We start from the raw sequence: 17,216 nt of genomic DNA on the forward strand, positions 1-17,216 counted from the left end.
CTACACTGGCAGGCCGAGGACCCTGTCCTGTCCCTCTCATGGGCCGTGCCTCGTGCCCGGCATGCCGCTGCTGCAAACAGCCCCTCAGAAAATAGTTTTCTTTGCAGTCCTTTGTGCTGGGAGGTAAATTTGCTTCAGGGTGGGTTCTAGAATAGTGTTTCATGGTTCTAAGTCATTTGTCGGGTCTCTCAATCCAGTTAGTCCTTGTGTCTTTTCTTAACCAGCTGCGTGCGATCTTCTCGGTGATCTCATGGAACAGGTAGTTACAGGGCGCAGTTTTCACGTCTTCCCAGTGCTCTCTGCTTCCCAGGACTCCCTGGGCCAGCCAATAGCAACGTGGCTTAGCTTCCACTGGCTGACGCCAGTCTCTGCCTCCCAGTCGGGCCTGGCCTGAGGTGGTCAAGAAGGGCACCCCCAAGGGCTCCCAGACCACTCCCCTACGGTATTGGGGCCAGAGAGGGAGAGACAGCTCAGTCACCCTGAGCAGGTATGTGTGATGTGTGTTAGGAAGAGTATGTATGGGAGAGTGTGTGTAAGGGGGAATGGGAGTGTGTTAGGGGTGGGTGTGAGAGAGTGCGCGAGAGTGATCTGTGAATGTAAGAGTGTGTGAGGGAAAGTATGTATGGGAGTGTGATGTGAGTGTGACGTGAGACGTATTGGGTGTGTGTGCGTGAGGCAGTGTGGGAGAGTGCGTGAGTGTTTGTTGGGTTGGTACTGCTGGGGGAGGGGCTGTGGGGGGAGGGGCTGTGGGGGAGGGGCTGCGGGGGGAGGGGCTGTGGGGGAGGGGCTGGGGGGGAGGCTGTGGGGGAGGGGCTGCGGGGGAGGGGCTGCGGGGGAAGGGGCTGTGGGGGAGGGGCTGGGGGGAGGCTGTGGGGGAGGGGCTGCGGGGAGGAGCTGGGGGCTGCAGGGGAGGGCAGGGAAAGGGGCGGGGGGGGGGGTAAGGGGGGCAGGGGTGCTGAGGGGCAAGGACCCTCTGGTAACCTTGATTGACGTTTTCTCACTTAATGCTTGGACCTCAGAGGTGGAAGGTGCTGTCGCCACCTGACAGATTAAGCGTCTGCGGGAATGATCAGAGACGGGTTTTATGCCCACCCCTCGTGGCAGGTACTGGTTCCCAGCCAGCCTGGTAACAGCACCTTCTCACTAATCAGCCCGTTTGACCCCGTCAAAGCCTGTTACTGTGAGAGAGTGTGGGGCGGGCCCAGGCTTCCTGGGGCGCCTGTGGCTGTGGAGCCAGCAGGGCCTGCAGTTAGGGTCCGGGCGAGGACTTGACTGTTCCCAGCTCACCCAGGTCACCCCCAAAGCCGTGCTACTCATGCTCGTCTCCTGACAGCCTTTGTCTAAACCGGACTGGGTTTTCCTCCTTTTAAATACTCATATGGTTACATCGTTTCTTAAACTGGGTGACTAGTAGGTAAACAGATTCCAGATCTTTTCTCCTTCTGGGTTGACTCAGTTCCCGGTGTATTTACTCTGCTGTCCCAGAAACCACCCTGCGCCCTGTTGCTCACTGTCCCCTGGCTGGGCTGTACTCGGCCGCACACACAGGAACGGTGACACCTTCACTGGCACCCTCATCTCCCACACGCCCCCCGCAGCACTTCCTGTGCGCTGAGTTCCGAGCTGGCAACAGGCTGAAGAGTTGGGTAGTGGTGTGTCAGCCTCCAGGGTTCCCAGGCCCGGGGAAAGAAAAGGCTTGTACATCAGTTGTCGGATTTCACAGTCCAATACATGGGTGCTGGCACCTCCAACTTGGGGAGAGTTGATGGCGAAGGTGGCATCTGAGGTGGATTGAAAGGTGGATAGGCCTTGGGGCACAAATGGAGAACTGACCTGTAGACACATATCGGGTGCCTTGCTTGCTGGCCACCGTCCTGGGCTGTGGACGGGAGAGGTGCAGGGCACTCCCAGGAGGGCAGGTGAGGCAGGCCCTCGGGCACCCTCAGCTGTGTGGGCGGTAGCCTGGAAGAGCCTGGGGGGTGTTGGGCTCAGTTGGGTCGGAAGGCTCAAAGTGGGGGTGGGGGGTAAAGTTGGAAGCAAGTTAGTTATCCATCCAGGGTCACAAGTTAAAATAATAGGGCCCGATTTTTGCTTTGAACCCTCTCGCATGTCAGCATTTCTCCCTTCTTTCCTGGAAATCATCCAAAAATACCCAGAAGAATGAAAATAAAAAAGGCAAACTTAAATTGGAGCAAAACAGAAATACAGCTATAACCCAAGCCCCTAAATGGGAGGAAGCAGGGCCTCATCATTGGAAATAAGCAGACATGTGTGCAGGGAGAAGCCGAGATGCAGTGCCAGAGGGAAAGGACTCTGCCAAGGTTGGAAGGAGCCTGAGGGAACTTCTCACCAGCCAGGGACACACATGAGAGAAACCCTGCACCCCAGGATTGCAGACAAGCCCTGCACCCCGTGTTTGCAGACAAGCCCTGGGCCCCATGTTTGCAGACAAGCCCTGCACCCCATGTTTGCAGACAAGCCCTGTGCCCTGTGTTTGCAGACTAGGGAATGGACATGGTGGCTAGAATAGAAGCTTTCTGGGCCTGAACAAGGATGCATACGCGTACTTCTTAATGTCTCCTTGACTTCTTGAGAAAGGACAGGAGAATGTTTGCTTTTATGGGAAAGCCCACAGCTTCCTCTTGCCAGTGGGAGGTAGTGAAGGCAAATGGGAATCCAAAACCATCTGCTCAGATTTAGAAGAAAAGAACATGCCTGTCCATTCCACAGATGAGGCCTTTTGCAAGAAGCTGGATGAATAAAACACATCTTCAATATGAGTAATAAGGCAACATCACACGATTTTGTAAAACCAAAGAACAAACAAACAGTAAAAAATTTCACAGAAAAAACGTTTGACATTGAACAGATGAAAACTGTTTGGGAACATGTTGCTGAGAAATAACTCTTAGCAATCTGGTAGACTCCATGAAGCTGGGGCGCACTCAAGTGCTCAGAGACGAGATGGTGAGAGCGGAGCGGCAGAGGGCCAGGGGCCAGCGACTGATGGAGAGTCAGGGAGAAGTGCTGGAAAGGAAGGACCTGCAAGAGCAAAACTGGTGTGGGATGCAGGGCAACAAAACAACGTAAATACTCTGTGTTCTGGTAATGTGGAATTTAGGCATTTCATAAAAATTCTTGGGAAGGGAGGCGATGGGAGAAAACACAAGAATATTGGGTTTCCCATCATTATTAGCTGGAGCCGACGTTTAAAACATGCTAATTCAAGATAACGTGAAGTGGTAACAGAATGTTTAACTATATAAAGGGAAACAAGAAGGGAAATGTATTGGACTAGTTAGGTGCTCAGCGTAGGACTGTAATAGAAACTGCCAGAACCAGAAAAAAATGTAGGCAGTACAGAACGTTAAGAGTTACAAAAGCAGCCACTAGAACACAAAGACAAACTTTTCTAAGTATCAGGAAAATTTCACACAAAATAGCAAACAAGACAAAAAGACCACAGAATGAAATGGTTATAAAAGTTAGAAAATGTAACAAAATAATACAACAGAAATATATCCACACATACATCAAAATATAAATGGGCTAAAGTCTTCTATTAAAAGGAAAAGCCTTTCTGATGGGATTACAAAGCAAAACCAGAGAATGCTTGGAAATTGAGGGTGTGCAGGCGCTGCACCCATGAACGCAATTAACTGAATTCATGCCAAAGAGCAGCGCAGAAAACAGGGCTGGGTAGTTTTCAACAGGAAAGGTGCAGATAAACGTGTGTCAACTAATAGAGCATCGATGTTGAAAAACAAGCAAAAATAAGCGATTCAACAGAAAATCATGAAGGACGCCGGTAGTAGGAGAATTTATTTTACTTCTTAATCCATGATACAGCAAGTGGGCAAAGAATACTCATAAGTAATAGAAAACATAAAAGACCTGTTTTATGTACATATGTAAAAAAACCCTAACTCTGAAACTGAAGAACAACTCTTTTTAAAAAAATGTTCATAGAAAACATTCACAAAAAATTAATCATACATTAGATAATAGAGAAAACCTTGTAAATTCAATAGACAGGAGTAATGCAGACAACGCTCTCAGGTCATGATGTGATGAAATTTGAAATTAAGGACAAAAACCAGAATAAGAAAAAGCTCCTAACACTTGGAAATTAAAAAAATAATAAAAAAAAACAAATAGAAGAAATAGAAACAAAAACAGAACAAAAATCTCTGTTTTAAACAGTTCAAAGAAGAAATGCAATTCAGAAAATCTGGACAATAATGTAATGAAAACACTGACCCTCAGAGCCTGTGGGAAGCAGCTAGAACAGTGCTCAGAAGAAAAATCACAGGTTTAAATATTTATATTATTGAATGAGAAAGAATGACTATGTATAGATTAACATTCAGCTCCAGAGGTCAGAAAAGGAAAACAAAATAAACCATAGTAAAGCAAAGGTAAGAATTTGTAAAGATCAAAGCAGAAGTTAATAATAAAGTGAAAAATGGTAGAAATAATAAATCCAAATACCTGTGCTTGGAAAGAAAACCAGTAAAACAAATGAATTATTCATGATCATAGTAAAAAATTAATAGAAATCATCACCATCCAAAACAAGAAGTAAGAGTAATTACCATGGAGGTATCAGCTGGGGGGGTGGGGTGGGGGCGAGTGGGAGTCTGGGTGTCGAGAAGTCTCTGTTTTCATGTGGATGGTGGTTCCACAGGTGTAGATATGTGTACAGTCATTGAGCTGTACACCTGATTTATGCTTTACCATGTGTAAGCTTTACCTCAATGGTAAAGAAAGTAAATACAAACAAAAATAAATCTAAAGACAATTGCGAGTCCTACAGGAATTCTATTAAAAGAATTATGAATTATATTACAACTTGAAGTAACTTTTAAAATCTGAATGAAATGAATAATTTTCTAGGAAATTATAATATATCAATACTGATTCCAGAAGAGATAGAAATTTTATACAGACTGGTTATTCTAAAGTTTTCACAAAGTAGCCATTCCTGCCCTCCTCCAACAAAAAGAAAACACAGAAAAGGAATCAAGCTGAGTCAGTTTCGTGGAAAAAATCCTGCTAGCTCTTCAAAATGCGGGCGCTGTCCCCACTGTAGCACCATCCTGGAGCGTGCAGAAGGGGGAAAGCTTTTGGAAAGAGCATTGTATCGACAGCAGCCACTGCGAGGACCCCACCTGGGTTGTATGTGTGCATGTGCACACGTGCACAAATTGCAGACCAGTCACGGTGCCTGGAAGGAAATCGGACACCAGCATACACCACATGCTGGCAGGGTACTGCAGGAAGGATCTGGGTTGATTTTAGGATATCAAATTATAGCGTATCTTCTTTACATTGGCTGAAGTCCAACACTCACTATTGAAAATTCTTAATAAAATGTAAATAGGTGGATAATTTCTCAGTAAGATAAAATATATCTATTTCAACCCAAAACTGATACGCTATAAATAGATTCAGTTCCAGTGACCGCCACAAAGAAGGGTGTCCAGTATCACAACTGCCATTTAGTATATTCTACAGATATACCAGTCCTCAAAATTAGACAAGAAGAAATCAGAGGTATAAATATCAGGGCGTTATCACTCTTTACAGCTGACGTGATTGTAAGGACTGCAGTCAGCCACCTAATTTAGTAAAGGGTGGAAAACAAAAGTTACAAGGACACAAAAACAGCAAGATAGACAATAAAAGAAAACTATGTGAGCCCTGTGTATCTTTGGGTTCTCAGGGGGAAAATGTTATATTGTTGCCAATGTGTACTATGTAGCTAGGCTCAGCGCATACAGACTTTTTTTTTCTTATCTTTATTCCCTAAATGATACAGTATAACAACCATTTCCAGAGCATTTACATTGTATCAGGTACTGTAAGCATTCTAGAGATGATTTACAGTAGATGGGAGGGTGTGGGTAGATTGTATGCAAATATGCCATTTTATATGAGGGACTCGAGCATCTGGTTTTGGTATCTGTGGGGAGTTCTGGAACCAACCCTTGGGTCCTAAGGGATGACAGTACTCCCATTTACATCAGCAATAACAGAAAAATGCAAAAAGATAAAATACCCAAGACTGAGGGCCTGTAGGGGATGGGTGAGAGCTGAATGGAGAGCCCTCCTACAGGCCCTTGTGAGTTATGCAAGACGACTGGTTCCCATGAGGGGACGTGCTGTGGCGGCAGCCCAAGGACACCTGCAATGCTAATTCTCCAAGCTCGTCTCCACATGCTACACAGTTCCAGTTTGTTTATAAACTTGTTTTTATGGTTGAAGGATAGCGTGGGGTGGGACAGAGAGGATCCTAAAATTGTGTAGACAGAGCAGCGGAATGGAATAGGGCTCAGAAGTAGACCTGGTTACAGACAGGAGCTCGGTGAGAAAGGGCTGTCAGTGGGGCCCTGTCGGACTGCTTTATAACCCGATTGGGTCATCACCCTAAGGGTGGTCTGGCCTGTGCTCTTTGACTGTGGTAAGGTTCCTCAGATGAACTTACACGTGTGGGAACCTGTGTGTCTGGGAGCCCACCCAACAAAGACCATTGTGAGCTGAACCTCGCAGCAAAGGCAGGGACCACCAGCTAGATAAGCATCTGGGTGGCGTCGGGAAGGAATGACAAACCTGGACGGTCCAGAGACGAGGAACAGGCTGGCTTGGCTCCCCTGCGTCTGCATCCAGCCTTCCGCTGTGGAGCGTCGGGGGTGGCAATGGTGGGAGAGGCCCGTGGACACAGTGGCACTGCTCCTCCTTGAAGAGTAACAGGTTCTGCTCCACGTTGTGACACCATCTTGTAATGCCACTACATGGTCACTTAATGCTTGCTCTGGAAAGTGGGCCATCGCCTAGTGACAGGGCATGCTGTGAGAGGCGTGGTCACCTGTCAGTGCACGCGGACAGCTCAGCGGTGCTGGCACCGGTCAGTTGTGGAGTGCCACATGTCACTACTTCTGACCCTTTCCCTCTGTGGGCTTTGCCAAGGTTGTTCAGGAATGTGGTCCAGACAGTGGTCACTCCTTGCCGTCACTCCATGGCCAGCTGGCTTGGGGTCACACGGTTGTGTATTAGTCCCATTTGGGACCTCGGTGATTAATATTGGGGCTTCATAGACTGGATGCCTTCAGCCCAAGTATTCTCAGATCAGGTGTCCCCAGGAGGAGCTGTGCAGGAAGAGCCCAGAGAGGGAGTGGGCAGGAAGAAGGCACAGTGGGCACCGGCTGTGCCCCCAGGCACAGCCCGTCATTGCATAGAGGAATTTGATGTAGCTAATGAGTACAACACACGGCTATTGAAGCCGATCAGAGCACCAGTGAATTTAGAGTATGTTCTTACAGCTGCTGTGCTCCCTTCTCCTCGGATTCTGACCCTTGCCCTAACGTGCCCCAAATGACCGGACGACTGTTGTGGAGACAAGTGCTGAGAGAGGCAGTTGTGTTTGCACAGCTGGATACTGCAGGCTCTGGCAGCCTCGGAGCCTCCCAGGAATGAGGGGCCAGGAAAACGGTCTCCCCACCAGCTTCCCTGCATGATGGGGACCCTGCCCGCACGCTCCCAGGGAGATCGGATGCCCCCTTCTGGATTTCTGGGGCTGGCGAGGGTTCCTGGAAGGCCCGTGCTGAAGGGACTCCAGCAGCCCGAGCCGACCTCGCCCTGTTTCCTCGCAGCTGGAGCTGGAGCTGAAGATGCTGCAGTCTCAGTCGGGCCCTGCTGAGCAGAGCGTCCTGTTATCCAGGGAGGAGGTGAGCGCGCTCAGGTATGTGCTCGCCCCCCAGCACCTCTGTCCTCTGTTGCCTTCCAGGAGGCTGCTTTCTTTTTAAGCCGTCCTGTCCACTTAGCGTCCTCTCTGCGCGGAAACTTGTCTCCGCTGGCTTGGGCTTTTTCAGCGTCCTTCTCAGGCCGATGTTGACAGCTGGGCCTCTCAATGCCCCAGTGTTCAGACGTCACGGTGCTGTCTGGTGGGAGCTGCAAGCCCATGCCTTCCACACTGTTCCAGGGGCAGCCAGGGTCTGTGCGCAGCGGCTTGTTCAAAGCCGATTCCAGAGGAGAATTGCTCACAGAGCCACGACCAAACCAGACACGCTGCCTCCCGCGTGGTGAGCGAACTCTTCGGGCTGTGTCTCAGGTGGCTTCCTGACAGTCCACGTTCCCTGTCGAGCGTTGTCTGGGTTTCTCCCGACTGCCCCCCGCACACAGCCCTTCTCAGGAGGAGAGGCTCGCTTGGCGGGGTCCCTTTCCAGAACCTTTTTCCTTGCCTTGCCCTGGAGAGACAGCCTCCCCCATAAGTAAGATTTTGCAGGGAGACAGAGCTGTGAGCGGCCTGCTGCCGGCTCTCCTTGGGTCTCCTGGTCAGCCCTACCGGGTCAGTGTGTAGTTGGCAAGTGGCCGATGGGCAGGCTGCAGTGTCCCTCCTGAATGTCTGGGTGTCCTGGCTCACCTCGTGGCTGTGCCACACCCTCCTACGTTCTTGTCACCAGAGGTTGAGTGGCCCCGTTACCTGTGCTCTGGGTGTGCCCTGGCCCACAGGTGCCCAGCGAGTGGGGTCACAGCGTCTCCTGGACCCGGTCCTCACCATCGTTTCCTCAGCATTCCTTGTGTGTGGGCTTTGGCCTCATAAATGGCTGTCTTTGGGGACCCACCAGGTGCTGCCGTGGCTTGTGTGCTCACATTCCCTCAGTCGTTCACCCGTTGAGAGACTGCGCTGTGGGCATCCTTAGGGCAGCGCGTGGGGTTGAGATAAGGCAGAGGCACGACAAGGCCTCTCTGTTTGGAATTTTACAGTTTGAAGGGGCCTTGGGGGTGTTGTTCAGATACAGTCGTGCCTGTGGCAGGGGTGCCACTCGCTCGGGCAGGGGTGCATGGGAGCGAGCCAGGTGGGCTGGGGACCAGGGGAGTATGGGGAGAGGAGCTGTGTGTGAGGACGCGCCACGTGGGGCAAGTCCCTGGGGTCACAGGAGATGAGCAGGAGGCTGGGGACCAGGCAAGGGCCAGCTATCCGAGGCGCCGGAAAGGATGTGGCCTTGTTCCCAAGAGCAGGGGGAAGCCACCGCAGGTGTCAGGCCGAGGAGTGACATGGTCACTCTGGCCTCCCAGGGCGTGGAGACAGAAGAGAAACGTGGCCAGGATGGGCCCAGCCTTCCTGCTGCAGCCCCACTATGGGGACACCTTCCCGGGTGGGAAGGTCACGCCTCCCTGCAGCTGCCGCTGGCTCTGCTGGCGTGGACGAGAGAGACTTGGGAAGGCTTCCCTCTGAGTGTAAAACCAGTGATCTTTCTAATCTCCGACTCCTCCTGTGGAGTGTGAAGTGCTTTTCCTGCAAATCTTTTCTGAAATTCACTGAGCAGCGCAACAGCGTTCCTGAAACGGTTGGTTCAGGTTGGTTCAGGGGAGGGCGGAGTGGACCGCCCCCTGCTGCCGTCCGCCACCCCTCCCCCAGCCTCGCAGCCAGCACCCTGCTCCTGGGCACGGCTGGCATGGGGGCCTGGTCCCTTCTTCCCAGAAGACAAGGATGGCACAGGCTGTGCCTCTGTCATTCACACACGCGCACACAGATTGGCTGTGTGTAAATTAAGCATGTGTGAAATGGATAACTTACTGAGTACATGTAATACAGTAAATGTATACATCTAAAATACACGTAAGAAACATCACTCTTAACGATGAAAACCAGGGGGAAACTTCAGTAGGTTTAAGTGGCAGCAGTGGGAGGACTGTGAACTGGAACAACCTGGGCTCCTGTTTTCTGCTGTCAGGGCAGCTCTAGCAAGTCCTGAGCGCCGTCTGTGGGGTTAGCCAGTGAGGCGACCCGTCAGCCCCGAGATGCGCGTGTCTGCCTGTACCTGCCGTCCCTGCCCAGCGCCCTCACTGCCCACCGTCCTCCTGGCGTTTCCAGCCACGTGGAGCCCCCATCTTCGGGCTCGAAGACCTTGGCTGATGGGGGCACAGGAGACATCCCCCCCCCCCCCGCATCAGAGGAGTGCAGGCACAGTAGCCTGTGGTCCCACCCAGACTGCAAGATGAAAGGCTCTTCTTTCTTTAAAAAGATATTTCATTGACCAAACCCTCGTTAAACACCCACGAACCTGCGATCAGGAAGACACAGCCTTGGGGGCCCCTGAGCTTCCAGGGCGGTTGGTTGATCTCCGAGACACGGCACCAGCCCAGCCTGGACAGCATAGCAGCTTCCCATGTTTCAGCCTGTTGCCTCCGTGGGCCCGGGGCCCGGATGATGTGGCTCTCGGGCTGAGGGCTGTGTCCAGAGGGCGCAGGTCGTGAGCTCCCAGCAGCACTGGTGGCTGAGGTTGGATGGGGAGGCTGGGAAGTGGGGGGGTGGGGGAGCTCCTTCAGGAGGCAGCGAGGGCCCCCCTGCCGGCCACTGCCCAGCTGCCAGTAACAACTGGGTGTCCCCAGCCTGGGCTCTGCAGGGGGCAGCTGGTGACCACATCGGTGGGCCTAGTCCCCACAGGTGAATGCCGCCACCCCTCTGCTCCTGGCACCGACTCCACAGTGAGGCATAGAGCCTGTCAGGCCTTGAGAAAGCCCTTCAGAGCGGGTCCTTCGCATGTGCCTGCGCTCTTCCTGCTGAAGCCTAAAGAAGCTTCACCTTGTGCCCGTGTCCTAAGGGTCCCAGGGCACACGCTGGCGTGGGCATGTTGTTTGGGGCTGTGCTGGCAACCAGGGCCTTTCTGTTGGGCGTCTCACCCTGCAGTCCTTGTGATTTCTCTTGAATTATTCATTGATTATTTTTTCTCTTTCATTGTCTCTATCCTTTTTGAAATTTATTTGGATGGTGAACTTCCTGAATTAGTTCTGTTTTAAAAACATTTTTTATCCTGTTTTCCATCTTTTTGTTCTACTTTCTGTAAAATTTTCTCAAATTTATCAATCTTATTTTACTACTGCTGTTATATTTTAGTTTCCTGAGAATTTTGTTGTTTTGTTATTACTTGAATATTCTTTTATATGTAAAACATATTGCTGGTGTTTTATGAACAATCTGTTCACTGTCTCTGATGTAATGTGGGACTTTCTGAGGTTTTCTTCTCTCCACAGCATGTTTCCTCTGCATTGCTATTTTGTCAGCTCAATGGCTTAGCCTTCCTTCCATAGGGACGCCCTTCTCAGTGTGAAGTGGTCTTTTCTCCGGGAGACTCCTGTCTGGAGGGTGTGGGTGCTGCCAGCTTCTGGGAACTGAGGGCACAGCCTGGGAAGTCAGCATCACCATGGAAACGTCCCATAAGCCTCTGTTCACCATGTAACTTTGCCCTTGATCTGGATCCCTCAGCCCACAGATCAGCTGTTTTCCCTCCCAAGACAGTAAACGTCTGGTGTCCTTCAGAGACAGGGAGAGACAACATACAGTGCAGAAGAGGACATGGAGGTGCTGGTTTTGAAAAAGGTCTTCAACTTCCGGTTCTGGTCCAAGGGAATAGCCCCATTGCTCCCGGGCCCTCCTCACAACTCAGAACCCTGACCTGACACGGCAGCAGGGAGACCCAGGGAAGTGCTGAGAGGATCCGTGTGCTGGTGGATTTCCTCACTGCTGCTCATGGACCTGGACCAGCCACACATGCACACATGCACACGTGAACACGCATGCACACGCACGTAGTTCAGGAAAGGCCTGTCAGGCCCGCCCTCAAGAGGGAAAGCCTTTCTGACAACGCCAGCCCACTTTAGCCAAATCCCTTGGAAAAGCATGTCCCTTCTCACGCGTGCCTCATGGCGGAGCGCAAGCAGCAGCCCTCAGTCCCCACCCAGCGGCATCAGCTGGGTCCATGGGGACTGGCCGTCCACCCCCAGCTCTCCGAGCAGGCAGTGCCCGTGCCCGTGTGTGCGCTGGACTGAACGGGAACCGACCTTCCACGTTCTGATCAGTGGGCACATCGGGGACCCCGAGCCCCACCCTGACGCAGTGGCATCAACCAGTCAGAGCACGATGGTGACAGGCTGGTGCCCAGGCTCAGCAGAGAGCTCCAGCCCAGAGCAGCCGGTGGCCCTCATGGCCCCGTCCCTGGTGTCCACGAGACCAGTGGGGAGCCTAACTTCCACCCCACTGTCTGCAGGGCCCAGGGGTAGACTCCCACCTGAGCAGGGTAGCCGCCTGCCCAAAGAAGGTTAAAGAGGATGCAGGTCTCACGATGTGATGCCCAGAGTCCAGGCTGCAATAAGCATCTCATGGTGCCCAGGACCAGGACAAATGACAGTCAACAGACACCAACATCACGGTGACTCCTGTGGCAGAATTACCTGACGAGGTAATTTGACGCAGGTGTCACAAGACAAACAGGAAACCTCGGGGAAGAAATGAAAAAATGTTAAACCTCAACAAAGAAATAACAATTCTTTTTAAAAAGAACGAAACAGAAAGACCTGGACAACACAATAACCAAAATAAAACCTCACTGGATAGGCTCACCAGTCGATGGGAGATGAGAGGAACAGTCGTGAACTCAGAGACAGATCGGTAGACATCACCTAATCACAACAAAAGGGAGAAGCAGACTGAAACAGACAACTGAGAGCAGAGCCGCAGGGCTTGGTGGTTCAGTGACAGAAGACACGACACTCATTTAATTGGTGCCTCAGGAGGGGCTGGAAAAATAGCTGAAGAAATAACGACTGAAAATTTCCCAAATTTGGTGAGGGACATGAACCTACAGATTTAGGAAGCTGAGTGAACCCCACACTGTGTAAAACCACAGAAGTCCATATTGTGATACATGCTAATTAATCTTCTGAAAATTGAAGACGAAAAAAATCTTGAAAGGAGCTAGAGAGAAACACTGTTTTATCTACAGGGAACACCAGTTTGAGTGACAGCGAATTCCTCATCTGGAACTGCAGAAGCCAGACTGAAGTGCACTACATTTTTCAAGTTCTGAAAGAAAAGAACTGTCAGCCAGTGAAAATACCCTTCAGGGACGAAGGGAAAATCAGGACATTCTCAGACAAAGTAAAACTAAGAGAATTTGTCACTAACAGACCTACCCTTAGCGCATGGCTAAGGAAGCTTTCCAAATGGAAGGGACATGTTCACAGAAGGAGGCTCGGAATTTCCACAGGGAAGAACAACGGAGCGGGTGAAAGCAGGGATGCGTATCGCAGCCTGCCATCCTGCTCACCTTTCCCTTAGGTCGCACTCCCTGATTCCCACCTGTACCACCACGTGACGGCGGCGCTCGGCGTGCAGCGGAAACTTGTGAGCCTGCGTGCTAACACGTCTGCAGCGCGAGGCTGAGTTGCATGTGTGTATTTTAATCGTGTCCATTCACTTGCTGGAGGACGTTTGTGTTGTTTTCAGTTTGGGGCAGTTGTGACCGGAGCTGCTGTGAACATCTGTGTCCGGACACCAGTGTCCATTCTCCAGGAGAGATAACAGAGTGGAATTTCTAGGTGATGCGTTGAGTGTCTGTTAGTTTGGAAAGGAGTTTGGCGGTTTCTTGATCAGAAATTGTGAGGGCGTGGGCTTCTCCACACCTTCCTGTCAGCACTTGGTGTGCTCGCTGTGCAGCGCTGTTTCCCCAGTGGCTGCCGTCTGCTGATCCCCGGTGGAGTGTCTGCAAACCCATCTTTCAGCCAGTTTTCTTATTTTCACTTACTTTTAAATTTTGCAAGTTCTTTATGTATTTTGGATATATATTTGTAAAGTATGTGACTTGCAAATATTTTCTCTTAGTCCATAGCATGTTTTTTCATTCTCTTATCAATGTCTTTAACGTAATAAAAGTTTTTAATTTTGACAAAATCCAATTTATTAATTTTTCCTTTTGTAGAACTCCTGTTTTTAGATGTTGAGTCTGAAAACTCCTTGCCTCGCCCTAAGTATCAGAGATTCTCTCCTGTGCTTTTTTTTGAAAGTTTTATAGCTTCACATTTTACATTTAAGACTCTGATCCCTGTTCAGGTAAATTTTGTGCAGATGTGAGGTTTAGGTCAAGGTTTATTTTTATTTATTTACCTAAAGGTGTTCAATTGCTCCAGCACGATGTATGGTAAAGGCTGTCCTTTCTGCATCGAATTGCTTTCGTGCCTGTGTCAAAAATCAGTTGGGCATGTTCCTGTTTCTATTTCTGGAGTGTCCATTTCACTGTATTGATCTGAGGATCTATCCCATCACCACTGTCTTCATCACTGTCGCCTGACAGTAAGTTTTAAAATCTGGTAGTGTGCGTCCTCCAACTTCATTCTTTTTCAAAATTTTCTCTAATTGCAGCTTCAGCTGCACCTCACAAATTATGACATGTCATTCTCATTTCATTCGGTTAAAAATACTTCCTGATTTTATTAGTATTCTTTATACAATGTATCATCATGATGTGCGTTGTTACGTTTCCAAATGTTTGGAGATTTTCCTGTCTGTTATTGATGTCTGCTTTAATTCCATTATGGTCTGTAAATTCAGTTTGTATCATTTCAATTTTTAAAAGTCTGTTAAGGTTTGTTAAATGGCCCAGGAATATGATCTGCCTTGGAGAAGGTGTTACCTGTACTTGAGAAGAGTTCTGACGTCAATGGGTGGTGTGTCCTGTAAGTGTCAGCTGGGTCTACTTGTTGGACGGGACTGTGCTGTCCTGCTGTGTCCATGCGGATCGCCCGTCAGCCTTTTCTGTTGTTGCTGAGAAACGAGGTTGGAAGTCTCCGGCCAGTCTTGTGCGTTTGTTGGCTCTCTCCTTCCAGCGCTGTCGTTATTTGCTTCACGTAGTCACGTGTCTTCTTGGTGAACCAGGCTTCTCACGTTGGTGCCCTGCCCCTTGTCATGTGGCACTTGTCTGATTATCTGTGCGGACGTTGATTTTGTCCGATATTAATGAAGCCGCCCCAGCTTCCTTCTTCCTTCCCTCCTTCTGTTCCTCCTTCAGCTGTCCCTTTTGGTAGTTGTGGGTTGACAGGAAGGTTGCAGAAATAGTGCCCCTCAGTTTTCTCCCGTTGTTTCTGTTGGTGGGTGTGCTGCTGTCAAGTCACCTGCCACCTTTGTTGGGACTCTGGCTGGTTTACCCAGTAGTGACCAGTGCAGGGCACTGTATTGAGTTCAGTGTCTCGGCTCTGCCGCCTTTGGTCTGTGTGAGGTTCCCAGGCTTGGTTTTCGTGACACAACAGTGAATGTCCCCAGTCTGTGTGTCGGACGTGTTTCATGATGAAACTGGAGGAAGAAGACCACAGAGTTGGGGTGCTTGCTCGTCACATCAGAGCAGAGTCCATAGCGGTGACAGCCCTTCTTCAGCTCACCTTTCAGTGCACATGTTTTTAGAAGCAGGAGGGACCGAGCCGCTCTTTCAACACTTGCTTAGAAATCTCATGTGGTGATGGAAGGAGAACTGACTCTGGGTGGTGAACACACAATGGGATTTATAGATGATGTAACACAGAACTGTACACCTGAAATCGATGTAATTTCACTAACAATTGTCACCCCAATAAATTTAAAAAAAAAAATCTCCTCAGCTCAACAGCCCATTTTAATTTTAACCATGTGCTACTCCTGCCTCCACAAAACACAAGAGCACAGCCAAGTTCTTCGTGCCTTTATAAGAAAGATCAGCTTTTCCTCGTTTTCAGTACCATGTTCTTCATTTCCACCTGAGCCCTCCCCAGAGCCCCCTTAAGCCCCTATTTCTAGCACGCACCTCAGAACTCTTCCAGCCTCCACCCCTTAGCCAGGTTCAAAGCCGTGGCCACACAGCAGGTGCTTGCTCTAGCTGTCCCCACCTCCCAGCACGGCCGTTACCAACGCCACAGGCTGGGGCTCAGGAGAGAGGCCTGAGGTCCGGGCGGCAGCATGGTTGTCGGTGGAAGACTCCTCCGGGCTGGCAGACGGCCACCGTGTCTCTGTACCCTCACATAGAGGACAGCCTCCAACACAGGAATGGGGTGGGGGACAGAGACATTCAGTCCAGAGCCGGACCCCCCGCCCCCCAGAACAGGTGTCGTCACCCTCTGCGCTCCAGTCTCCACTGAGGGCTCTGCAGTGCGTTGTGTAAGGACATGGTCACACTTTGCTCAGCGCTGGAAGCACAGGCCGTCTGATGAAGGGGACGGAGATGCCAATGGTGACAGGTGGCGGCAGCAAAGCCCTGAGTGGGCTGTCAGGTCTCGGGGCGGCCAGCAGGGCGGGTGCGGGTCTGGGGCCAGCGGCTGGTCAGCCTGGGCAGTGGCATCATGACGGTGTGCGCCCGTTCCAGCTGCGCCCCCTGCCCTGCCGTCCGCCCTCCAGGCCCCTCGCAGCCCTCCCTCGGCCCCCCGTTACCCTTTGAGAAGCGCCACGAAAACAGTCATCTCCCCCTGTTTTCCAGGGTGTGTGGGGTGTTCAGTGTGTTTTAGGCATGGTAACAACTACCCCTTTGTAGCTGCTTTCTCCGCTCGCACGCTCTCACACACACTCACACACACACGCTCACACACACACGCACTCCTATTTATTCCTTCTCTTTCCCTCTCTCAAGTAGGTAACAGTTTTCCTGAAAAGTTACCTGTTTTAAAATGCACAGCGAGTGTTATTTCTGTGGGTTTGTTCTCTGACAGCCAGGATGGATTGTAGCCATCCTGCTAGTATGTCTGCAGCTACATACAGATGCTTATTTGAATTTAGCCCTCAAGTACATTCGCTCATGAGCCTTTAGAATCCATGGTACCCTGTTCAGAAAGGGGCCGGCCACACCTTCCACCCAGCCTGTCCCTAAGATGCACTAGTCTTCCCACAGAAGGAGCTTTCTGGAGGACACCCTGCCACACTCACCGGGACGCCTCCCTGAGGCAGGGGTCTCACCTCCGTGTCTGTCCCCCTGAGCAGCACTGATGGGCCATAAGGGGGCAGCACTAGAGCCCAGCTGCCAGGCTCCATACCCCACGGGCCACTTCCCAGCCGTCACTTAACCTCTGTGAGCCTCAGTTTCCCCCTTCCAAGGGTGCTCACCTGCGGGATTGGATGGGAACTGCGTAGAGCACTGAGCCCTCCGGAGTCCAGCAGCTCCCCTCTAGTCAGTGGTCCCTGTGCCCGGGGGGCACTGCCACCCTCCGCCACATGGCAGCTCTGTGCTCTCTGTCGCTCTGATCTGAGAACAGTTGCTTTTGTGTTTGAAAGATATTTTCACTGGTATAGAATTCTAGGTTAATGTTTTTGATTGTTTGAGAGATTTAAACTGTCTTCTCATTTGCCTTGTTTCTGATGAGAAATCTGCCTCGTTCCTCTGTATGTAGTGTCTCTTCCTTTCTCTGGCTGCTTGTAAGATTTT

At 50.7% G+C, this 17,216-nt stretch overlaps 1 protein-coding gene across 7 annotated transcripts in view; it reads left to right on the forward strand.

Annotated features, from left to right (window-relative positions):
* The window catches only part of MAD1L1 (mitotic arrest deficient 1 like 1), a 279,782-nt gene that overhangs the window by 182,663 nt on the left and 79,903 nt on the right, over positions 1-17,216 (forward strand). For 5 of the 7 annotated variants that reach the window (XM_074314014.1, XM_074314009.1, XM_074314013.1 and 2 more), the window contains one exon: positions 7,653-7,741. The exons of the other annotated variants lie outside the window; for them this stretch is intronic. In XM_074314014.1, the coding sequence (XP_074170115.1) occupies positions 7,653-7,741 (89 nt within the window). The remainder of the gene's footprint in view (positions 1-7,652; positions 7,742-17,216) is intronic. 7 annotated transcript variants of the gene reach the window in all.

This window comes from Rhinolophus sinicus, linkage group LG10 (assembly GCF_036562045.2).
Source record: "Rhinolophus sinicus isolate RSC01 linkage group LG10, ASM3656204v1, whole genome shotgun sequence".
Taxonomy (NCBI): Eukaryota; Metazoa; Chordata; class Mammalia; order Chiroptera; family Rhinolophidae; genus Rhinolophus; species Rhinolophus sinicus.